General features: G+C 34.1%; 3 protein-coding genes across 7 annotated transcripts in view; 1 reads left to right on the top strand and 2 right to left on the bottom strand.

Moving 5' to 3' along the window:
• Nucleotides 1-25,007, top strand: part of LOC135687213 (alpha-ketoglutarate dehydrogenase component 4-like) — a 31,639-nt gene that overhangs the window by 4,552 nt on the left and 2,080 nt on the right. The window contains exons 3-7 of one of the 5 annotated variants that reach the window (XR_016145000.1): nt 369-17,904; nt 20,771-21,108; nt 21,487-21,841; nt 22,212-22,568; nt 22,942-23,169. Coding sequence is in view for 1 of the 5 variants with exons in the window: in XM_065203719.2 (XP_065059791.2) it covers nt 369-386 (18 nt within the window). In the remaining 4 variants the exon portion in view is untranslated. Of the gene's footprint in view, nt 1-368; nt 17,905-20,770; nt 21,109-21,486; nt 24,763-25,007 lie in introns of those variants that run through there. The other 4 variants (XR_016144999.1, XR_016145001.1, XR_016145002.1 and 1 more) reach the window with 4 other exon arrangements.
• On the bottom strand, nt 2,567-8,993 carry LOC135687210 (DDB1- and CUL4-associated factor 12). Its single transcript, XM_065203718.2, has 9 exons — nt 8,855-8,993; nt 7,882-8,114; nt 6,522-6,728; nt 5,875-5,932; nt 4,844-5,004; nt 4,333-4,395; nt 3,978-4,137; nt 3,198-3,343; nt 2,567-2,725 (listed from the first exon to the last, which is right to left on the bottom strand). The coding sequence occupies exons 2-9, from the start codon at nt 8,110-8,112 to the stop codon at nt 2,567-2,569; spliced, it is 1,185 nt and encodes a 394-aa protein (XP_065059790.2). The 5' UTR covers nt 8,113-8,114; nt 8,855-8,993.
• On the bottom strand, nt 10,443-15,624 carry LOC135687209 (uncharacterized). Its single transcript, XM_065203716.2, has 8 exons — nt 14,959-15,624; nt 14,440-14,586; nt 13,166-13,255; nt 12,829-12,960; nt 12,519-12,657; nt 11,825-12,010; nt 11,151-11,244; nt 10,443-10,581 (listed from the first exon to the last, which is right to left on the bottom strand). The coding sequence occupies exons 1-8, from the start codon at nt 15,622-15,624 to the stop codon at nt 10,467-10,469; spliced, it is 1,569 nt and encodes a 522-aa protein (XP_065059788.2). The 3' UTR covers nt 10,443-10,466.

Raw genomic sequence — 25,007 nt, 5'->3', positions numbered from 1 at the left:
AAAATATTTATTCTACAAATATATAGTAATTGTAAACAATAAAAAAGTTATATATGTTTGATAAACTTCAATTGTTGTAGGTTATCACAAATGAGGCGAACTTTATCAAACAATGCTTGTTGCTAAATTACTTCTTTTTTACAATTGATCTTGAAAAGCTAGCCTTAAGGGCCCAGTCAAAGCATTCAGTTAAACTCTCGGTTATAATAGCTCCAAGGTTATTTTGATATTCAATTAAAAGTGGATAAGAGCAAAATTACCAATTGTTTTTGCATGGTCAATAATACTCCACCTTTCTGTGCTATGCCAAAGTTTGATGACTGAACATGATTATTGGCATATCGTGACAACTTTTTTTTCTTTCTTAGCGTGGTGGACCTGAGTGAATTCAGATCCCAAGAGCCATAGGATGGAAGAATGTTTTCTGTGACATTTACTTTTTGTCTAGCCAGTTACACCAAAAGGTCTGTCTTCTTAATTAATTTTTATTAATAAACAATTAATTCACCGAAGCTTTATTTTCAAGGTTAAGTGTTTCTCTTAATTTTGCTGAAGTATTAGCTCACAACAAAGATAATTTTATTTAAGCATGTGTACATAATATATTTGAAGGCAAGTAAGGCGATATTCCTTTGTATGTGTTCCTACTTAACTAAACTATGTTAACAAACAAATTGTTTTTAAAATACAAGTTTTTTTCATTTTTAACGTAGTCGGAAAGAATTGTAGATGTTATCGTTATACTGTAACACTAAGAGGCAGCATAACGATGTCAGCTAAACCACGCGAAGTTTCAAGACCAATTTTTACATGATCAGCGAACGCTTCCTGGAAAATGATACGAAAATGCAAGCGCAGAATCTCTTGGGTAAATTGTAATGCCAGTATCAAGGAGAAAAGAGATGCGTCTGTTGTCAAACGAAAAACTCATTTTATCTTATCTTTGGCAAAAGGAAGTATGTGGTTTTTAACAGTGGGTTTTACAAAAGCATGTGAAATATAAGAATAATTTAAGATCAAGGACAGTCTCTGTCAGAGATGTAGGAACACTGAAGGTATATGCCCCCCTCCTGTCGCACAATTTTGCCTTAAATGGAAAAACGCCCGTTGCAAAAAGTGCCCTTTTAGTCACAAATTTCCCCTAAAACAGCAAGTTTAAGTAGACTGGAGGTACAGTGTCCTCCCAGGTCAAGCACTCCCCTTTGAATAGAAAAAGGGACCTTCAGTGTCATGTCCCCAAAGTTTAAGATGTTTTCTACGGCCCTGGTCTTAATGAAAGACTCAATTCACAAAGAAAGTCTAAAAGAATTTTCCTTTATTACATTTTCCACAAAGAATACCGAAGGCAGGTGAATTGTGAAAATCTACGAATAGTTGAACAGAACTGATCAAAAAACGAAGCGTTCCGTTTATTAATATAATTTTATTCAAAAATAAATAAAATCTGCTAATATCTTAATCATTTCTACAAATAAAAGCTTTTAATTTGCATAAAATTTCAAAACAATGGTACGAAAAATACATATTTGCAATATGAACGACATTCCCTTACGTGCGATTATTAATATTACTTAAATATATAACTGAACTGTAATCCAAAACCCCTAGCCTGGAGAAAAACTTTTTTATATTGAAAATTCTATTACAGATGAAGCAATAGCGTCGCCAATGAGGTATCATAAAATTCTCTTTTAGAAATTTAAGACAACAAAAACTTTTCGACACAATCAAACGCATAATTTGTCTTTAAATTAGAGAATCAAGAGAAAAGATTTAGTTTTCAATCAATGCATCGATTTTTATGTTCTTAACACTGGTATTAAAGTGGTATAGATGCCTGTTAATAGCTTTTGTTAAAGAATCAGATCTCGTAACTGAGGTGAGAAATTTGAACCATTAAATTTAGTTAGCTGATAAAAGCAATAAATATAACACAATTAATCTATAACTTTAAACAATAGAAATTCAAAAACATTTCAATTCAAATATCCACAAATATATACAATTAAACATCTATCTGCATTATTGCATTCTTGTATTATCGTGTACAAGAGCAGGATAATTCAGTTTGAGCTAATGATGTTGCATATCAATTGTTCTAAAAGTGACGTATTCACACGTGTAATATGCGATAATGCAAATGAAGAAATTAATAAAATCTGCGATAATATGGCTGAAAATGTGTCAAATTTTAACCAAATACAAACTGATTAGCTGCAAGGGCCAACGAATATTTCCCTGGGTATATTTCACGTAAGCTTTGTTAAAAAACAATATTTTTCAATGGGTATATGTTCCAGACTCAGTGTGGTACCTTCAGAAACCAATGGCAAAATGGCTTCTTTCGTATTTTATTATTGAGAAGCGTTATCTCTGTGAAATGCGCATCAATTTACTTTTTACCTGAAGTACCATCAACAAAATTTAAGGAAATCATGTGCCCTCGATACAGTAGCTATTCATACCCTTCCAGCTATAATCTGTTCCTTTGAAATGCAAACATTGAAATGACTGTATCCTGTATTCCTGGATAAACAGCTTCTGGAATAAAGATTTCTATTAGCTTTCAATCCCATAGAGCAGCATAATTTCCATACAGGCCAAGAGCAAGTGGCCCACCAGCTGTGAATAATTTTGTCTCTGTCGGATCATAGCAATGTGTATAGACAGCATTTGGGTATTCTTGTATGTCCCAAAAGAAATGTCGTAAGATCGAATCATCCCGCTGAAAGAAATTAAAACAAAGCTTTTTGGCTTGGGGCAACAAGATTTATAAAGACAAGGCGCTTAGACGCTGAGAACACAAACCTCAAATCAATTAAGGGCCATTTCTAGAATTTATTGAACAAGTACATTTACCAGAAACAAGATATGATACGTAAGAGCTTTAAGCAAATTAAAACCACAAAGCTAGGCTCCAAACAACACTTTTCTGATGGCTTCGAGTATTCACAACGTGCAACAGTACAGCACCTCTCAGCCAGATCCTGTGCTACAGTTCTTCGATATTCAAAAGAGCTTCTCTACCGTCTGTCATACTAATATATTGTTCTACACAGCAATGGAAAAAATATTGATAAAGTTGGCGTTTTAAATTCAAGTTATGAATTGAAAAAAAGGCACAAAGAGTTGTGGTTCATGGAGACAAATCATGGAATTCTAGACTTCGCTTAGAAATAGAAGATAGAAAAACATACCAGCCAGCCTTTCCCAGCTTTAAGAATACATCGTGATTGATCTTGTCTTTGCAAGTATTTACAATTACGTAAATCGTAAAACAGTACAGAGCCTAAACCAGTTCCGATGGTGAGCACATAGTCTCTGAAACTGATGGATCGGACACCTGAAGATATAGAAAAAGTATATACACACATTCACAATACACTGTTATGGGGAATTTGTTGTACGAAGAAAATCTTATGTTAAATAGGCACAGTTGAAACTGTCTTCAAGCTTTTAAAAACAAAGAAGAAAAACAGTAGCAATTAAAATAATCTTAGCTTTGAATGGGGTCCTGTCTAGATTCTATACTGTAAGGGCTTATATTTGCTTCAAAGTTGATACCTTTGGTTTACCAAGGCTGATACCTTGAGGGACAATATTCAACCGAATGCCCAACAACATTTCAGCTTTACATGTAAAGACTTTACAAAAAGACGCTCAAGGTAGAGGTTGGTGACACAGAGTTGCTGCAGATTCTCTTAAAAGTGTGACTTTGGCAAAGAATGAAGAGTAACATCAAATATATTTAATGCACTAAAGGATACAGAAAAGAAAGAAAATCTGGCTCGTATTGCTACATGAACGTCATACAAAAGGACATTAGCAAAGATAAGGGAGAAACATTCTCATCCTTTGTGATCAGGGGAATCCTAAACGTTGTCCCTTGATTTCAAAAGTTGGTATTTGATATTAACAAAGTTTCCAGGCAATAGCATCATTAAGAAATAGACATAAAAATGCATATATGGCAATACCTGATCCATGAACCTCAGAGGACACAGAGCCAGCATGAGAACATGTTCTCGGATCTATTAGTGACACGTGAGACAAAGATCCTACTGCATATAGACAGTTGATTTTCTCCTGAGCCAGGCAAACGTTCTCTTGACAATGTGGAAGTGGCACTGCAGCTCTCTGGCAGTATGAAAGAAAACAGATATCTAAAGATGTGCATATGATAGGGTATAAGATGTGCATATGAGAGGTAAATGGTTGTTATGAGAGGTAAACAGATTGTTTAAGAAATGAATTGCATTTTTACTGAAACTTGCAATTGATGTCAGACAACAAATGAAAATGATTACAATTTAAACAAAGAAAATAACTAACCTGTTTGTAGTATTCAAGGTTGAGAAAGTGAATAAAACCATTTGTGGAAATTGCAGCTAATTCCTAGAAGCAAAGTTCAAGTTTCATACTGTATTAAAACAGGCAAAAAGCAGGAAGCAATTGCAGTGTGAAAGTTATTGACTACAAATGTTTACTGATGAGGGCTTCTAATTTACAAAAAACCAGATTGTGTCCAAATCAGATGAAAAAGAAACCATTACAACTACATTAACCTTGATACTGTCTCGCATACAGTTTTTACCAACAAAGATTTTTATGCAGTTCATTTAAAACACTTGGATCTAGCTAAATCTATGAAAAATTCCATTTCAAATATCATGTTAAACAAAATGGGATAAAGTTATTTAGGAGAAAAGGATTTTTAGTATGTTTGAGAAATGTGAATAATTTTATCTTAAACTTTGCCCAGTCACAGAATTATTCTAAAAACAGCAAGCCAAAATGATAAAAAAGGGTAACTTTGCAATCATAGAAATAGCGAGAAACTAACCTGGGAATGCTCATTATACACAATATCTCTGACTCTGTCTACCAGTTCAATATCTTTCATTACAAGCATTGGGGAAATATTGGAGTATCTCACTGGAGGGCTACAACGTTTTTCGCAATCATCACGAATAGACCAAATAGCTATAGAGCCATCACGAGAGCCTAAGAAAAATGGAAACATTTGAAGAAAGAACCACTGAGGGGCATTTATTTAAAATAATTACCTTGAATCTACAGGCATAAAATTGATATTCTTTTAAATTATCACCTTGGAATAAAAGGAAATTGAGTTAAACAGATGAAATTGAGATTAAAGTGGGTTTATTTCCCTTAATAGCTGGCTGCTTCACATAGTATGAAGTTACTGAGCTAATGGGTGAAAAGAAAGCTTTATTACATATCTTTGAAAGAGAGCGTGCTTAATCTTCAGATTAGACCAGCTTTATTGTGTGAAATGGAAACAATGGCATTGATGAAAGCATGTTTCTTGTCAGGAATAACCAGGAAATGCAAGATCAGGAATGAAATAGTGAGGAAACTAGAAGGGAATTTGAGTACACCACGCCTTCAAAGGTCTGAACATATAAGAAGATTGAACTATGTAGACAGAGCTAGAGAAGATGATTGTTAGAGAAAAGAAAGATGAAAAAGGAAGGCATGCACTGTTCAAGGGAAGAAATGGATGTGAAAGACATTACGTAAGGAGAGGAATCTGGATCTGCTTCAAAGAACCCAAATGATGGGTAAAAAGCACAAAAAAGCAAAATATTTGGCATTTTGTGATCTTATAAAAGTCGCAATGAAAAGTGGTGAAAATTAAAAAAAAAATATGGGTTGTCAACTCCCAGTGGCCATCACACTTGACAAGAAAGAAAATGATACACCAATATATAATTAAAAAGTTTAATAAAATGGGAGTATTTGTAATAAAAGACCTTAATCAATGCAAAACTGAGGCAAAGCCCAAAATATTAATTAATACATTGTTTGACAAAGAAATTGAAAACTTAATTAATGGAAACAACAAATTACCTGAGGCAAGCAATGTTGGAGAAATCCATGCAAGTGAGAATAACCAATCAGAGTGGTGCTTCGAAAATAAATATATATTAGAATTACTGAGCACTAGATTTTTCTTGACAACTTCCAACAGTAGAGATCATAAGAGAGGTGCTGTGAACATCAACAACTGAAATTTGGTGTTCACATCACCAAACAACTAATAGAATTATTTAGAATTTACAGAAATAAAAATTGGATCTGAGTGTTTTACTCAAGTAAATTTGACAACCTTACTTGATATCAGTGGATATTTTAAGACCCTGTAAAATATCATAGATTCAAATTTGACAGCTAAAAATTGTTTTTTTGCAGCTTCATATTGCTAGAAATCAGAATGATTTAATACATGTATGGTTAAAAACCTTCTGACAGCAGTTAACCAGATTAATGTTGAAAGAAAAACATTTCAGGGCAGCAAAACTTACCAGGGTCCAACCTCTTTCAAAATATCCAAGCCTCATTTCAGTATTTCAAAACCAAAATTTTAAATGCTTTTTAAAACATATTTTGCAAACAAAACTCCAAATATGAATTTAAAAATTAGTTCATTAGTCGATCTGGTGTTCTGTCATCATAGCCTTGGGCAAAACACTTGAGAATAGAATGCTTATTCATACCTCTCCTACACAAATAGGCTCCATTGATGGAAGTCTGTATGCTGCAATATTGTTCGGATTCTCACCACCACTTGCCAAAATGCTACCATTTTGATTCTTTGCTATGCTGTGTATACCACAGTTGGTTCTTGGCTGCGGTGCATTTACCGACCCACGTAACACAGGAATATTCCAGAGTCTTTTTGATACTGCATTTACCACAATGAGCTAAACCACAAAAAAAGTTTTGTGCTTATTCAATGAAGATAGTTCTTCACAATAATAAATAGAAACTAACAGTAGATTGATAAGCTAGGAAATATTAGTTTTACAGTTTATTTAATACATCAAGCATAAGTTAAAATAGCGATATTTACATTTAAAGCCTTTTGCTTTTTTAGCTTTTTCTTTGAATTCATTATAAACATAAAAATTTCAAATCAATAACAATTGAATCCTTCATTGCATCCATTGGAGTTCACTTCCTCCTGTTTATATGAGACTGCTTCCAAAATAGCTCACTTTTGCATTTTGCTCACACAAGACCTGAACTCAAGATCGGTTTCAGTGAGGTCCCAGTTACTGTGATGAAAAATGATGCTGTGGACAGGAACATGAGAGGAAACTGACCAAATCTTTCACTTGAGGCTACAGTGGATATTTGTGAATAATTTCATGTCTTGCTAATTGCGATGAGATTTCCAAAAAACAAAGGATTTCAAGGAGTTTTAAGATAAACAAATAATAGGATTTCCACCACATGTATACAAGATTTTGAAAAAGTGATTTCCCACTTGATCATGTTGGCATGGAATCAAAGAAAAAATGTTCCAAAAGAAGCGTGGAAGAGTATTAGAAATACCATATATTTTGTTTGTAGTTCTATGTGTTGTTCTGTTTGTAGTTCTCAACTTGAGCAAAAAGTTGATGGGAAAATAGCGGCTGCTATTGTTTTAGCCTCCTTTGTGGGATAATTTATACTCTTTATGGTAACGTACTAAAAAAAGGTCCAGTGTTTCAGGTGTTTATATATGAGTCAAAATAAGACTGGTTCCAAATGAGTACATTTTTGAAGGTGAACTCAAATGAGTACTGCTAGGTGATCTAAAACGAGTACTGTTACACAGGTCTCAGGTAAACAGAATGCCTAAGTAAACTCAAATGGATACGGATCTTTTTGGAACTGGTGTTGTGTTAATGGGATCTAAGTCAGACTAAATTTCAATTCCAATTGGATTTCCATACCTTATTCAAGTAAAAATTTATACCCCAGATAAGTAAGATATTTGCTAAGTCTGACAATTTCTTTACATGCCCTTGAAGATCTGACAAAGAGGGGTTCAACTGTCAAATCACAATATCTGGTGATTTGCAAACTTACTGAATTGCATTTAGTTCCACAGACAACATTTTTGTTATCAAGCCATGCTGATGAAAATATTTTATCAAGCTGACCAACATCCAGCTCTTTCTCCTTCAATACTGTAGGCAATTTTCTTGCACAAAATCTATCTTTTGTGAACTCATCAATCTTTGACATTGCATTGGTTTCTCTAGAGACCAAGTATTTATAAACCCCATCAATTGGGAAATCTTTTCTTCTTGACCCCATACCTGGAATTTGAAAACTTCTTTGTTTAAACTCACTTAACAAATACTGCATTGTCAATAATTGCATCATGTTGTTGATTATTTTGCTTGGGCAACAGTGTGTCCCTTTTTGAAGATTTGTTGAACCAAAACCAAATGCAATGTTGTGTAGAAATCAACAAACTGGAGCGCTGGGTGGAAATGGTATTAATCCTACTTCTGAATTAATTTTCCTCTTTGTTAATGCTCCTTGAGTAAATGATCCAGATTGGTTGTAAAGCCTTAAGGAGTAAACGATTGAAGGTTGAAGATCTTGATGAAATACCTACGTTTGAATTGGCAAGCTCTAACAGAAATTTATAACTTACTCCTGAGGTTGGTCTATTTGATATAGAACAAACGAAAAAAAGCGGAAATAAAAAAAATACATATAATTTTCTGGTTGATGGGCTGATTTCAAAAGAAACAAAGGAAACTTACAGATTTTAAGCCTATTATGATAACTCAAAGTAATAAGCGTTGAAGTTACAAGTGTAATTCAGCTTGGCTGCCGGACGAATTATGAATAAAAACAAACAAGAATATTTAAGTTACTGCAACCCACCTACTCTAGCCGCAATAAATCAAAAGTTAACTTTTCTAGTTGCAATCTTTTAATGAAACAAATAAGAAAATTAATCATAAAGATGGCAGATCAAAATTAATTTTAATTCTTCCTTTTGGCTTGAATCAATCATAGTATGAATCAATTATAAATAACAAACCTTTTTCAGTGACTCATTTTCTTTCTAATGTCTCCCCCTCTTTTTCTTCTACCTTCGCAAGCTTTTAACATCTAAAGACGACAGTTCTTCCAGTGAAGCAGTAATCACCATTATGTGACCGATCTTTAGTTCATCGTCATCAACATTAACCTTCTATTGAATGTATGGCACTATGTAGCTACCTTTGTCCGAAAAATCGAATTGAAATTTCGATTCTGCCTCGTCTTCAACGAACTTGTTGTTTGTGTTGTTGCAGTTGCTGCTGATAATCACTGCTCTTGCGTCATTTGCAAATTGTCAATGGATTTACCTGGTTACAGACCCATTAAAGCAGAACTGCCTTCTTTCAAGGAAAAAATATTTAAATTTGGCTGGAAATCATAAACTGCCTTACCTTGAGGTCGGGAATCAATAAGGGTGGGGGTTGAAAAAATATTCGTCAAACCCACTGTTTATAAAAGCCTTATGAATGATTAATTCAAATGGTTTAAGTATTGTTGAAAGTGATTGCAAGGAAGTTCCGAATTTTTAATCAAATATATTTCGACTCTGAAACAAAGAAGTTGCTACAAGTAGCGGGGGTCTTCAAAATCCCGAAAGAAAAAAATGGGGGCCCATTTATTCCGGCTCGAATTTATGTTCATTGCTGTGTCATTTACATTTATTTTACTTTAAATTCACACAGAAATTCACAACAGCGTACCAAATTTTTGCTAGATATCCTTTGAAAGCTTTTACACGAGGGTTTTAGTGAGAATTAAGGGTTTAAGAAGGAACGACTTTTTTAGCAACTTCTTTGTTTTCTCCTTTGCTCTCTAGAATGACTCGTACCAAGTTGGTTGTCGCACCCTATGCCCACCTTTCTACCCAAACCAACATTGGAAATGACTTTCAGGCATGCAGATCAAACCCTTGCTTGGAGTTTTATGAGATTTGAAAACTAAGCTTTAACCTTCTGAGCTTCTTCCATTATTAAACAGAGATAAAATTCTATGAGCATGTCAGCAATATTGAGGGCTTTTAGCGTTACATTGCATTCCCTATTTACTTTTATGCTTTAATTTGTCACTTAAAAATTCGCTCCTTTAAACTGAACACATCTAAAATCTTATCTGCTAATGTAATCACCAGTAATTTTGGCCCAATTAAACCTTTTGGCCCAATTAAACCTTTTTATCAATTTTCTGTCCAAACCATTGTTATATTAGCAATACCAGTTTGAAACGAACAATGCTTAATCGATTTAAAAATACAAAGCGTTTGGGATTAATTGGAAACAAGAAAAAATGTTTCATAGCAAGAAAAAATAAATTAAAACTTTCGTTGCAGTTTTAAAAAAGAAAATTCACATTTTGAGACCTTACAAGGTACGATATGGTAAATATTTTGTGTAGAGTGTATGTATAAAATGAGCCCTTTAAAACAGTCGGTGGTTGGGTTGTATCAATGATAATAATGCTAATTTATACAAACGTTCTGTACAATGGAAAATATAGTTTGTAATGTAAAAGCAATACTCGTATTCATATATAATAGAGGGAGCCAGATTTCGCTCGCTTGGTATAAGGAAAACACGAATATGTCCAAAAATCATGCCCTGTATTCCACCGTGTCACTTCTTCCTTTTTAAATACTTGTTCCATGACGGGTTCTTGTTTATTTCTGGTGAAACCCATCCATCAGGAATGGGGTCACCATCAGGAACAAGATGTACGTCCCAAAGTCGTCTGAAATGATAATATCAAATTATAAGCAGTTTCAATTTTATTGAAAAAGTGTAACAGAATCTTTTCCATCTTGGGATATGAATGAAAAATCAAAGGAAAAAACAAATCTCTAAAAATGAATGCAAACACCTTACCTTTTAATCACCTTGATATACAAAATAGAAACTTAGAACTTGGTTTTTATAAGGGGTATCTTACAACGTCAAACAGCAGCCTATTTCAAACTTTCCTCGGAATGGATAAAATTCACAGAATTTGAGAATGGATAAAATTCACAGAATGCTAAGAAAGCCATAGAAAATAGAGGCTTTTAACTGCAGAAATTAGAACAGAATCTTTTAGCTAACAGGAACACAAAAATTATACAAAACATGAAAAACACTAAATGGTCGACGAGAGCAAAAACTTCACGATCGGCAAGCTAAAAGTTTCAAGAATTATATGTGCTATAGAATTGGGCAATATCAATGTTTCATTCCGATTTATCTTTACCTCACAAAAGCATTTTAAATATATTTAAAACATCTTTCATTTATAAACAAAACATAATTTATACAATATTTACTTACCTTATTTGAACCAAAGACATTGGGTTCTCTTCAGCCTGTAACCAGTAACGACGACATTCCAGCAATGGGTTGTAGCCAAAAAGACGTAAATATTCTAATAACGAAAAAGATAACTTGAGTAAACTTCTCGATCAATCAGATATTCGTGTGTTTCCCTGTTTCTACGAACTAGTAATGTGACTTCGCAGAGGTGAGTTTCAGAAGAAAATCTCTGGGACGAGCGAGCGTTGTTACTATCCATCCTCATGAAAATCAAAGATTCTGGAAAACTTTGCAAACAGAAAACCTCAAATTCATACATATAGGACATATTGAAGGGTTGGGGGCAGATAAGGGGCAGGTGATAGGAAGATGAGGGGCAGAACGGCTTGAACCAGCCTAATTTAGATATCTGAGTAATGATTACAACTTAAACATGATTTGTACGACTCAAATGAGTGAAAAGGCACTGCATGAAATAATCCTGCCTTTTGGCTACACAAGTGGCGATAATTTTTCAAATTTCATGTTAAATGTGTATAAATGAATTATACTATAAGATTCTTCATCAATTGTTATAGCTGTTAACCAGACAATCAGATATCCTGGCAATCTTTCCTTAACAAAAAGATTAACCAGATGAAACTGTCTATAGCCTCTTTTTTGCTCAAGTATAATAAAAAAGAGAAACTTGCCTTTTTCCATCAGCGCTTTTCGTTTGCTATCGTCTTCACGTTTAAGTTGCTCATGTTCTTCCTCTAGCATTACCTTCAAGGTTTTCTCTTCATCTTTGTAAATATCTAATCTCTGCTTTATAATTTCTCTCATCTTGCTGAGTCTTTCTTCAAACTTTTTGTCCTGATCCCCAAAGACGAAGATACCTAATGGACAAAATGCATGACAATTTTAGATTATCACTTCGCAAAAACTGTTTGGCCGAAAATAAAAAGTTTTTAAATCATTTTAAAACAATCCTAAAAAATATGATTATTTTCAGAAACACAATGTTATAATAACATTATAGGAGCTACGAGCGACGTAGAACGTAGAACCGATAACCCATCTCATTTTCAGAATTTTTTTCATGATGTAAGAAACATACCAATCTAAAACGAGACAATTACGCCTTACTCCTTTTGAAAAAAATCGTCTTTGTTCATTAAAAACTTTTGACAGTTATATTTAAAAAATTTCAAAATTATAAAACATTGGTTAGCCAAAGTGAAAATTGTCCTAAGGTGTTTAAAATGATATTAGAAGAAGTCTGCTGAATGCAGCGGAAACAAGATTTGTGTAATCAATGGGGACATAATTTAGTCAATAATGTCAGGGAAGGCCCGGAAGTCTACAACAAAGCACTTAAAAGGGAAAAATGAAAGGGAAGCGCACCTCGTTGCAAAGCCGTTTGTCTCCGTATTCCACGTAACTCCACCGTCCCATCTACCTTTTCCAGCCACTTTGAACCATCAACAATCTTCCTTCGCACCTCTGCCAGAGACTGACCAGCATCTGACTTCAACGAGTCAACCTTATGGATAATAAATAATTCATCAAAGAATTGTTCTTGTATAAAAAAACCATCGTAAACGAGCATGCAGCTTTGAAACACTATTGGCCTTACAGAATTTCAGTTAAAACATTCAATATAACCATTCTCCTAGAAATAAAGAAACAATCATATGCTAGAAAAGATACTCACCATTTTCTTTGCATTAATTTTAGAAACGATTTCATGCCTCCATTCGTCAATCTTTTTATGTAACAAAATAGTTCTTCTTTTATTTTCAAGCTTTTCCTTTGCTCTTCTTTCTCTAGCATTCCTCTGCCTTTCCTTAAACCAAATAAAATTTTACAATTAAATAAACACTTAAAAATAAGTTAAGAATGGCAAGGTCTATAATTATTGAATTCACCATCCATCAAAACTATTTTTAAAGCCTTCAATGATATTTCGAATGTATTTAGATAACTCCTAAGTGATGTCACTAGTGTGATGAATAAACTTCTTTAATTGTGTATTTGGCAAAATGACTTACCCTTTTCTTTTGTACCTTTTTCAATTTCTTGTTGACTGCCATAAGATAATCACTTTCAAAAAGTTTTGTTTGAAGTACTTGCAAATTTTCCTGAATGAAAAAGTTTCTAATTACTATTTTGAGTTTCTATGATGTAGAAGATAAAAATAAACATTTTGCAATTTTTTTGTAACTTGGTATTGCCTCCACACTTTTGATTTGTTGACATTCAAACAACCACCAACTGATTTTTGGCCTAGTGATAATATATATATATATATTTATTTATGCCCTACATGAAAGCAAGTCATCAACACAACCAAAATAATATTGGATTAAAATTTGATTACTCTGCACCTTTGTAGAAAAGTCCTACAAAAATAGCACTTATTAAGAACAGAAGCAAAAGTTCCTATTTTCTACTATAAAAGATAAAATATGTTAATTTTACACAATATGATTACAATGTTGTAACTCTGCTTGAACCTGGTTACACATGCATCTTTCACATTTCAAGGGTAGCCCATATATTTATCTTCAGGTAACTTAATGACTCGTTCATTCTGTCAAAAATTAACGACTCACTCATTCATTTTTGACATTTTTACCTAGCTGTTCATTATAATAATTTTAAGCCATTGAAATGTGTCATAATAATTATACATAAGTATGTAACTCTAGGTTGCATAACTCAGATCAATTACTCTCACAACCAGGTTCATCTCTATTCAACTCTTTCTGGCTCTGTGTTATCTGCATGTTCTACCTAGCTATCTATCTAATAATAACATACATACATTTATTCATGCTTAGGTATGACATAAAGTTGTTAGTGAAATGAACTTCAACAGTTTTGATGAGTCATTGCAAGATTTTCAATTTGCTTCAGGAGCTTTAGTAACTCTGATTTTGAGTTGCACACTTATGTTGGAGAACCTTACACTACCAATCCTCACCCTTCCATTATAATTATAAAACTTCTCTAATTGAGTAATTGGCATAAATATAGCTATGGTGGCATAATACAACCCTGTCCAACCTCCTTTTTATGTTAAACTACTTTGTATCATTGCAGTTTACTCTTACAGTTGTCTCTTGATTTTCATAGAGCTTCTTTATAAGATTCATATTGTGCAAGGGGAAACCCATTGGTGTCATGATTCCTGTATCTGAAAATGTTTATAGGGCAAAATTCAAAGAAAAGTTATATCAATCTGAAATAACAGTTTGTTTGGAAATATGTGAGAAACTATTCAGCAATATTTGTTCAGAAGTAAGTTTGCTTAAACTAAAACCTTAATGCTTTCTGTCTTCTCAACAACCTCTTGCCATTCATCTTCATCTGTGTTTGCAAATCGCAGAAGTACATCTCTACACAATTGCAGCTCAGAAATGCACTTCAGGTAGCTCTTCAAATCATCTTGAAATTGTTGAAGTCTTATCTGAGAAAACAATGAAGATAGACTATCTATCACACAAAGCAATGAGTGGGCCTCTAACAAATGTGACTTGTGTAAGGTTTCTGTAGTCACCTCAGTAACTTACTAAAGTGGGGCAGCCAACTAAAAGTCAATAAACAAAATAAATTGTCTCTGGTCCGAAGTTTTATCAACCATTAATCAACATAACAGTCAAACTCATTATTTGCACGAACCTACATAATCAATAAGGAATCTCTTCAAGCTGTACTCCAAATAGATCTTTTGTTGTTGCTATTGTTTGGCTTGATTTTTTGTATATTTGATGACTAACCGGGTCATATTCCACTGAGGGTAGAGAGCATTAGCAATTGATGAAAACAATTAATGAAATACCTTACAATTTCCTTCAACTTCCATTGAACTTCTCTTAATATCTCTCTGTGATAGCCACTTTTTCACAAATTCATTATCATTGACATTTTCATCACTGTGGTAACTCTGTGATGGGTTATTCTCAGACATTGGGGTGGCTTCAACATACCCTTCTTTTGCTAACCATGGTGGTCTATTGAGTGACATATTTAAAGGAACTGGTGGGGGGAAGCCTGGCATTCTAAATCGTGGGTAGTTATCCATCACCATTGGCAATCTCCCACCATGTTCAGCTCTTCCAAAACCCTGTTTATCTTGGTATCCTGCGTTCATATCAATATTTTGACTTCCTTTGAACTCTGCTACGTTACTTGGTACATTGAAAGCCCCGGGCATTTGTGGCCGACTCGAGTCTTGATAAATTGGGCCTTTGCCTAATAGCCACGAGTCAGGTCTGAACGGAATCCTTGGCTGGTCCGCAAAAGGAAGCATATTCTGTTGAAATTGGTTTTGCATACGGTTTCCACTGTAGCTGTAGGGCTGGCTTCCAGCAGGCATCCTAGGTGGCATGTTAATGAAGCGATTAGGCATCCTATTAGTGTGTGGGTTGAATCTGGCACCAACATTGTCGATGTTACTTTCTGGCCTGCCAAATGGAAATTGTCTGTTAGAAGGATAATTGTTCATATCTGCAACACTACAAAGTATATTTTCTGTTCATTTCTACCATCTAAATATTTCTCAGAGATATATTCTTGTGGATTCATGTCATTATTTCTTGCCAAATAACAAATGTCACATCTGTCCTTGAGCCTAGGCCATCTAGCCTCACATTGATTACGAAGCTGTATTGAATATTTTCAATGTTTACCAATGATTAAATTTTTGATTTTTGAATTAAATTCATCCTGATTCAACAAAACCATTAACAATGATGATAACTTTTATAATCATAAAAAGTTGCGAAGTTGTTACATATACCATTAAGGTATGATATTGATTGATAAGGACACTGAGATAATAGCCATAAAGGCTAGAGCCTGAGTTCCAGTTCCAGACCCGTTTCAAAACTGGAGCTCAGGCTTTTAAAGCACAGTTTCTATACTCAGCATTATAATGGCACTTTTTATGAAAAAGTTATGGCTTAGGCCCAATGATCAAATTCATTTATTAAGGCCCCAATTATTTACAAAACTTGCCCTTCACTCTTTGCAAATCAAAAGAGCTTTTTGTGAAATATTTTGTTATGAATTAATTTTGTCCTTGGCCTCACAGCTTTGCAACTAGCATTGGAAACCTTGAAAATGTAAAGAATAACTAGATATTTACGACTTCATCTTGTAAGCGAAATATTGTGTGAAGGAAAGCAAGTTAGGTCTCATAAAATTCATGATCTCTACTCCATCAATTTCGCCAATTCATTCTGTGCTAGTTGGATCCACTTTAGTTTTTTAGGCTTATCATCAAATAAAGAGTGTTCTTTTACAGCAGTTCCTTGTAAAATATGCGTAGTGTGTGCCCAACATTTTAAAGTTTGTTGAGGTAAGCTGGCAGCAGGGCGAACATCCTCTGCTTAGATTATTTTGAAGTTCAAATACTGCATATTTCATTGCTATATAGAGATTATTTTTTCTAATGACAAATACCTAACCCTAACCCTGACCCTGACCCTGACCCTAACCTTGTATTTGGCCTTTATCAGTTGTAAATTATCCGTACTACATGAGAATGAAACAAAATGCAAGCATCCAGTTTCGAAAAATTCACAGTTACAGCTTTGCTTTTCATTCGCACCAGGAGAGTCGATATACACAAAAGAAACCCAAGCTGGAGTACATACTGGTGGCGATATCTTTAAGCTTGCTGGCACCACAGTTTTTTGCAATTATGCGTGAACAACTGCTAAAAGAATTTATTTGCTATTATCACTATCATTATCAGTGGCGGAAGTTTTCTGCCCCCTTCCCTCGCAGGGGATCCGCAATTTCACTTCTTGGCCCTCTATAACCTTGAACATACCTAATGCAATATTAACAACTATAAATAATTACACAAACAATTTAAGACAAAGTCAAAACTGCTTGCAAGCTCAATAATTAATTTCAATTCAGTAGAAATTAGCTGAACTTTCCATAGATTACTTCAAAATTAAAGTTATTTTAAACGTATTTCCTACTAAAGAGAACAATGAAACTGGGTAGAAAAATGAAAAAATTAGAAAGAAAACTGAAATGATAAAAACAGAAAATGCTTTGGCCCCATTCTTCTTCGCTGTCTCTGTGACTGTTTATCATCGTCTGTTTACGAAAACTTTATAAAAAGAACTCCTTAATTTTATTTTCTTTATTGTTAAAGACAAAGAGTTTTGCGTTTCAGCTGCGTTTCTAGTGCCCAATTCAAGCAGCTCTACAGTAAGTAGGGTGTCAAGCTAAAAAATCACAGGGCCGAATCCAGAATTTCAGCAAAGGAGAGGTGTGCTGTCCGAGGGAGGCAACCCAAAAGGAGACAAAGCCCGCCCGAGAGGGGGTCTGGGAGTTCCAGCTGTTGCTTTAATTGTATTTATTTAAATCTTCACTAGCAATACAACATAGTGTGGTGGAACAGATTTTTCTTTTATGTCCCTTTTTCCTTCTATTTTGTTACCGTTACTGATTCTGTTCGTTCTATTGACTCTCGATGCAATGAAGTAGACCAGGTTAAATAAAAATTTTGGGCAGTTAGCTCGATAACGCTTCTCATGAGTTTTCCTAAGTGTCCCTAGCAACCAATAAAAATGCAAGTGCCTCACCCTAAATGATTTTAATTTTGATAGTTGTGTAAACCTGTGAACTGCGATTTTCTGTATTCAATGTCGAGTGAATTGCGAAGGAGAGTATCCCGGCAACCCCTGCAAAATTTAAGCAAGCTTGCAAGAAAAAATGGCGACGAATGCTTTGAAAATCAAAGGACACTTTAAAGTGCACACAGGTTTGAGTCTTGATGGTTATATGAATTTTTTAAGCCACCTTTTAGCATTTTTGTCATGTTATTTTAATGAAATATGCAGCTTAATAATGCCAAACACTGGCATTAATGTGACCAGTTGGATTACACTTTTGATCCATCATCCTCCCTCCCCCTTCTTCTTGCTGCATGCAGTGTTCCTTTCCTCCAGAGGAATCATTTCTTTAATGTTGCTGGAGACATTCAGAATCAAAGAAGACTATGACAGAAGTGTCAAAAGCTCAAAAATAGCGAAAATTTCCAGCCAGAGGATAGTTCAGTTTGGTTCATTCAATTTCATCCCATACACAAATACACAAAACATCAAAAACCAACTTATACACTAGGGTATCAAAAGTATTGCACCACCCTGCTCAAAATGGCGGCACTTTTTGTCGACTTTTTGACAATGCAAAACATTTGAATGCATTAATTGGGTGAAATAAGCGCATTTTAGAGCAAACTTTGGCGGGAAAAGTTTGCAAATTTTGCTGACGCCATAGAAAACTTAGTTAAAAATGTATAAATTACACAAAAACATTTTTATCTGTAAAAATGTAGCCCATGCCTGAGGAAACAAAATTGTCAAATGAGAGGCGAGTCGCTTTAAAACATTTACGGGGAAGCGGTCTTTAATTTTAAAAAAAATGTTGACCAAGTTAAATGCAGCTACACAACAGCTGCGGTAAATCAAAAAAGATTTCTCGAGAATGTTACAGTAGTAACGAAACCGAGAAGTTGGCGACCAAAATAAATTTGATGTTAAAGGGGAAAGAATTTGTCGGTTTTATTTCACTACGTACAGCACCAAGGGGCAGTAAAAGGCATGAAACCCAACACTGCGCAAGGTTTTGCAGCTCAAAATCCGTCCACAAAAAATATAATGAGTGTTTTGCACAAATACAAATCAAAAAGTTACCTGAGTAAACGGAAACCATTTTTACAAATATTTATTTCCATACAAAAGAAATTAAAGTTTTGGCATAGCCAGAATCAAGTCCAACCTTTAACATCGCTAAAAATGTTTGACTTCAAATGAAAAATGTTACAAACTGTGATCCAAATGGTCGTCCAAAAGCCAGAGAATCATTAATTGCAAAAGGTTTCCAGGCCTATTGCGAAATTCCACAAGAATACGTTGGCCAAAAATGTGGATCCATTTCAAGGAGGCTTTTTGCGGTTTCAAAAGTTTGCGTCTACCCATCAAAATATTGAAATTTGAAACTGTTAAAGGACGTTTGCTACTGTTTTTTTTTAAATAAATGCTCTAAATAGATTGAAGTTTTGATTGATGGTTGTTTGGCTTTCGACCAATTGCCATTGGCCCCCTAAAAACAGAATTAATTTGCATAACAATAGCTTTCGATCATTCATGCGCCATTTCTCCTCCTTCGAGGTGGTGCAATACTTTTGATACCCTAGTGTAGAAATTTGAATGAGGGTTGAAAATTATAAATACAAGCATAAATATTAAACATAATTCAAAAGATAGCTACAATTACTAGAGAATTTTTCAGAGGGGGGTGGGGGGTAACTAAGCCCAGTTTTGGATGGGGACATGCCATTTTGGTTCAAAATTTGGACCCATAATTCCGCATATATCTAGACAAATGTGACCCATAATTCCGCAAACATGATGAAAACTTTGCCCATAATTCTGCAAGGAAAACAACATTTTTGAAGCAAAAAAATCATTAAACAAATTTTGCATGTCCCATGTTTGCAAATCTCAATATTACACATATTTCACACTTTCATTTCTAACTGTACATTCATTTTATTGATGCTAAATTTCTCTCCTAACAATTTTGCAATACTTTTCCCAAAATAGTACCCATAATTCTGCATGTTTCTTCAAATGGTACCCATAATTCCACACATATTTCTAAAAGTGGTACCGATAATTCTGCACTTTTCAGAAAAAGGTTCCCCTAAGTAATGGCATGTTCTCGTTCCTCAAAACCTCCCCCATGAGGATATTAAAGTACCCTCCCCCATGAGGATAATTTTTATGAAGGGGAATTTTTAAGGAGAGGCCATCTCAATATTGAATCTAATAAAAGATAGAACACTTCTATTTTAAGGTAATTTAAATTCTATGCCATCATAATCATAGGGTAAAAACTATTGAAACATCTCATTTTTTACTCTCTAGAGAATATAGTCTTGTGTAGAAGGCTAAAGATTCACAAACTCCTAGTTACTAAAATTGATCACACATTAACACAACTTGAAAATGGCTTTAAAAAAGCAAACATTTTACAGCATTTTGGGGAAAAGTGATGCCTATTGAATTTTAAATTTTCTATTTCTTCTTGCTTGTTAGATGGGTGAAAAATATTTCAAGTCTTGGTTCTCAAAATATTTTTTAGCTGTTTATTTATAGTAAAATAGTTTATGTCTTTTAACTGTTAGTACTATATAGTAAGTGACTGGACCTCTACTTTGTATTCAAAATATTTTGTTACCTGACTTTTTAAATGCTGCCTGAATTGAGATCAGTGGCCAACACCTGGGGGGCCTGGGGATTGTTGCCCCAAGTGTTTTGGAGGGTGATGGTCTTTTGTTCAGAAAAAACGGGAAAATATGACATCATCTTATCAAACAGTAGGCTTGGTGCCCCGCAATATTTGACCAACTAACCACCACTGATTGAGATACTGTTTTTCTCTGTGATGTTTTTATCTTGTAGTCAGTCCCTTAAACATCAGTCCTGTAGGCAGTTCTTAGGGATCTGGAATTTGAGTAGAACCTTTTCCAAGATTGCATTTATTCTATCTTTTAATTTTCTTCTATGGCCTGTTTATATTTCTTGAGTTTTTTAAAGAATTTTTAAGTAAATTTTTCACAGGACTGTTTCATGATTATTTCAAAATGCTTGAAAGAAGATGTCAAGTTCTCTGGAAATTGTTGAAATTGAAGAGAACATTACCTCAAGAAAGAAAGCAATTATCAAATGAGCTGCCTATATAATGCCTCTTATTGGAAGACATGCTGATTTTTTCATTAAGCCACTGGTAGGAAAGATAATTTATTGGCAAGCAGTGACAGTGGGGATTTCAGGAGATGTTTCCTTCCTCCTTAGTTAAGAAATGAAGCTGCCGATGAAATGTTTAAAGAAATGAGAAATATTGAGATGTTTAAAGAGTTGGAAGCCCATTTTCTGGGTTGGTTAATTGACGAAAGAGAGTAAGTGCTTTTTTAGTTTTTTACTGTTTGAAACAAGTTCCGTTCTGCTTTTCTCTGAAAAGAGTTTCACTGAATTTTGTGTTTTCTATTGGTTTTTCTTTTGGTTGAAATAAGAAAACTATTTTATATCTTGTTTCTCAGCTCTTCATATAAATTAAAAGAGGACAGGACTTATACTTTATTGAAATTTCAATGTCCCTCAGTTTATTTAGATGCTACCTGAATTGTGGTGCTGTTTTTTTCTCTGTGAAGTTTTTCTATCAGCAATTCCTTCAAACCTATTTCTTAAGGATCTTGAATTTAATTGAAAGCTTTTTCTATCATCTTTGGGCTGTTTATATGTTTGTTCTTTAAGGTTTTTAATTTATTTTTTTACAGGATTGTTCGATGACTATTTCAGTATGCTTTAAAGAGGATGAAAGATCTCTGGGGAGTGTTGAATTTGAAGAGAGCTTTATCGAAAAGGAGAAGACAGTGATCAAAAGAGAGCTGTAAATTTTGTGTTTTTTGAAGACTTGCTGTTTCTCTTATTCAACCAAAAGGAGGAGAGATATTTTGTTTGCAAGTGCTTACAGTCAGGACTTTGGCTGACTGCAGAAGAGAAAATCATCAAGGTGTTTTGTTGCTGTTTTATCTGATTGTACGTCTTAGCAAAGTTGATTGATGAAGTTGCAGGCTGGAAATGATTTATGAGTTTAAAGCCCTTTCTCTTGGTTGGCTGATAAAAAACGGAGTAAGTGTTTTTTTACTCTTTGAAACAAGTTCCGTTCTGTTTTGCTCTAGAACCAATTTTACTGAATTTTGTGTTTTTATTGGTTTCTCTTTCGGTTGAAATGAGAAAACTATTTTATATCTTGTTTCTCAGCTCTTCATGTAAATTGAAAGAGGACAGGACTTCTATTTAGTTGAAATTATAATGAGCCTCACTTTATTTAGATGCTACCTTAATTGAGGTGCTGTTTTCTCCTCTGTGAAGTTTTTCTATCAGAAAATTCCTTCAAACCTGTTTTTTAAGGATCTTGAATTTAATTTAAAGCTTTTTCTATCATTTTTGGGCGGTTTATATGTTTGTGCTTGAAGGTTTTTAATTTATTTTTTTACAGGATTGTTCGATGACTATTTCAGTATGCTTTAAAGAGGATGAAAAATCTCTGGAGAGTGTTGAATTTGAAGAGAGCCTTATCGAAAAGGAGAAGACAGTGATCAAAAGAGAGCTGTAAATTTAGTGTTTTTTGAAGACTTGCTGTTTCTCTTATTCAACCAAAAGGAGGAGAGATAATTTGTTTGCAAGTGCTTACAGTCAGGACTTTGGCTAATTGCAGAAGAGCAAATCATGAAGGTGTTTTGTTGCTGTTTTATCTGATTGTACGTATTAGCAAAGTTGATTAATGAAGTTGCCGGCTGGAAAAGATTTATGAGTTAAAAGCCCTTTCTCTTGCTTGGCTGATCAAAGAAACAGAGTAAGTGTTTTTTTACTGTTTGAAACAAGTTCCGTGAATGAACTTTTCCTCTATAACGACTTTTATTGAATTTTGTGTTTCCTATTGGTTTCTCTTTTGGTAGAAACAAGAAAACTATTTTATGTCTTGTTTCTTAGCTCTTCATACAAACTAACAGAGGACAGGACTTATACTTTCTTGAAATTATAATGTGCCTAGGTTTATTTAGATGCCACCTGAATTGAGGTGCTGTTTTTTTCTCTGTGAAGTTTTTCTATCAGCAATTCCATCAAACCTGTTTTTTAAGGATCTTGAATTTAATTTAAAGCCTTTTCTATCATCTTTGGGCTGTTTATATGTTTGTTTTTTAAGGTTTTTTATTTATTTTCTACAGGATTGCTCGATGACTATTTCAGTACGCTTTAAAGAAGATGAAAAATCTCTGGAGAGTGTTGAATTTGAAAAAGAGCCTTATCGAAAAGGAGAAAACAAAGATCAAAAGAGAGCTGTAAATTTGGTGTTTTTTGAAGACTTGCTGTTTCTCTTATTCAACCAAAAGGAGGAGAGATATTTTGTTTGCAAGTGCTTACAGTCAGGACTTTGGCTGACTGCAGAAGAGAAAATCATCAAGGTGTTTTGTTGCTGTTTTATCTGATTGTACGTCTTAGCAAAGTTGATTGATGAAGTTGCAGGCTGGAAAAGATTTATGAGTTAAAAGCCCTTTCTCTTGCTTGGCTGATCAAAGAAACAGAGTAAGTGTTTTTTTACTGTTTGAAACAAGTTCCGTGAATGAACTTTTCCTCTATAACGACTTTTATTGAATTTTGTGTTTCCTATTGGTTTCTCTTTTGGTAGAAACAAGAAAACTATTTTATGTCTTGTTTCTTAGCTCTTCATACAAACTAACAGAGGACAGGACTTATACTTTCTTGAAATTATAATGTGCCTAGGTTTATTTAGATGCCACCTGAATTGAGGTGCTGTTTTTTTCTCTGTGAAGTTTTTCTATCAGCAATTCCTTCAAACCTGTTTCTTAAGGATCTTGAATTTAATTTAAAGCCTTTTCTATCATCTTTGGGCTGTTTATATGTTTGTTTTTTAAGGTTTTTTATTTTTATTTTTAACAGGATTGTTTGAAGCCTATTTCAGTATGCTTTAAAGGGGGTGAAAAATCTCTGGAGAGTGTTGAATTTGAAGAGAGCCTTATCGAAAAGGAGAAGACAGTGATCAAAAGAGAGCTGTAAATTTTGTGTTTTTTGAAGACTTGCTGTTTCTCTTATTCAACCAAAAGGAGGAGAGATATTTTGTTTGCAAGAGCTTACAGTCAGGACTTTGGCTAATTGCAGAAGAGCAAATCATGAAGGTGTTTTGTTGCTCTTTTATCTGATTGTACGTCTTACCAAAGTTGATTGATGAAGTTGCAGGCTGGAAATGAGTTATGAGTTAAAAGCCCTTTCTCTTGCTTGGCTGATCAAAGAAACAGAGTAAGTGTTTTTTTACTCTTTGAAACAAGTTCCGTGAATGAAGTTTTCCTCTAGAACGAGTTTTATTGAATTTTGTGTTTTTATTGGTTTCTCTTTCGGTTGAAATGAGAAAACTATTTTATATCTTGTTTCTCAGCTCTTCATGTAAATTAAAAGAGGACAGGACTTCTATTTAGTTGAAATTATAATGAGCCTCACTTTATTTAGATGCTACCTTAATTGAGGTGCTGTTTTCTCCTCTGGGAAGTTTTTCTATCAGAAAATTCCTTCAAACCTGTTTTTTAAGGATCTTGAATTTAATTTAAAGCTTTTTCTATCATTTTTGGGCGGTTTATATGTTTGTGCTTGAAGGTTTTTAATTTATTTTTTTACAGGATTGTTCGATGACTATTTCAGTATGCTTTAAAGAGGATGAAAAATCTCTGGAGAGTGTTGAATTTGAAGAGAGCCTTATCGAAAAGGAGAAGACAGTGATCAAAAGAGAGCTGTAAATTTAGTGTTTTTTGAAGACTTGCTGTTTCTCTTATTCAACCAAAAGGAGGAGAGATAATTTGTTTGCAAGTGCTTACAGTCAGGACTTTGGCTAATTGCAGAAGAGCAAATCATGAAGGTGTTTTGTTGCTGTTTTATCTGATTGTACGTATTAGCAAAGTTGATTAATGAAGTTGCAGGCTGGAAAAGATTTATGAGTTAAAAGCCCTTTCTCTTGCTTGGCTGATCAAAGAAACAGAGTAAGTGTTTTTTTACTGTTTGAAACAAGTTCCGTGAATGAACTTTTCCTCTATAACGACTTTTATTGAATTTTGTGTTTCCTATTGGTTTCTCTTTTGGTAGAAACAAGAAAACTATTTTATGTCTTGTTTCTTAGCTCTTCATACAAACTAACAGAGGACAGGACTTATACTTTCTTGAAATTATAATGTGCCTAGGTTTATTTAGATGCCACCTGAATTGAGGTGCTGTTTTTTTCTCTGTG

This window comes from Rhopilema esculentum, chromosome 20 (genome assembly GCF_057945365.1).
Source record: "Rhopilema esculentum isolate cy_ngs chromosome 20, ASM5794536v1, whole genome shotgun sequence".
Lineage (NCBI taxonomy): Eukaryota > Metazoa > Cnidaria > Scyphozoa > Rhizostomeae > Rhizostomatidae > Rhopilema > Rhopilema esculentum.
Note: the sequence above shows the minus strand (reverse complement) of the source record. Positions and strands in the feature narration are given on the sequence as shown.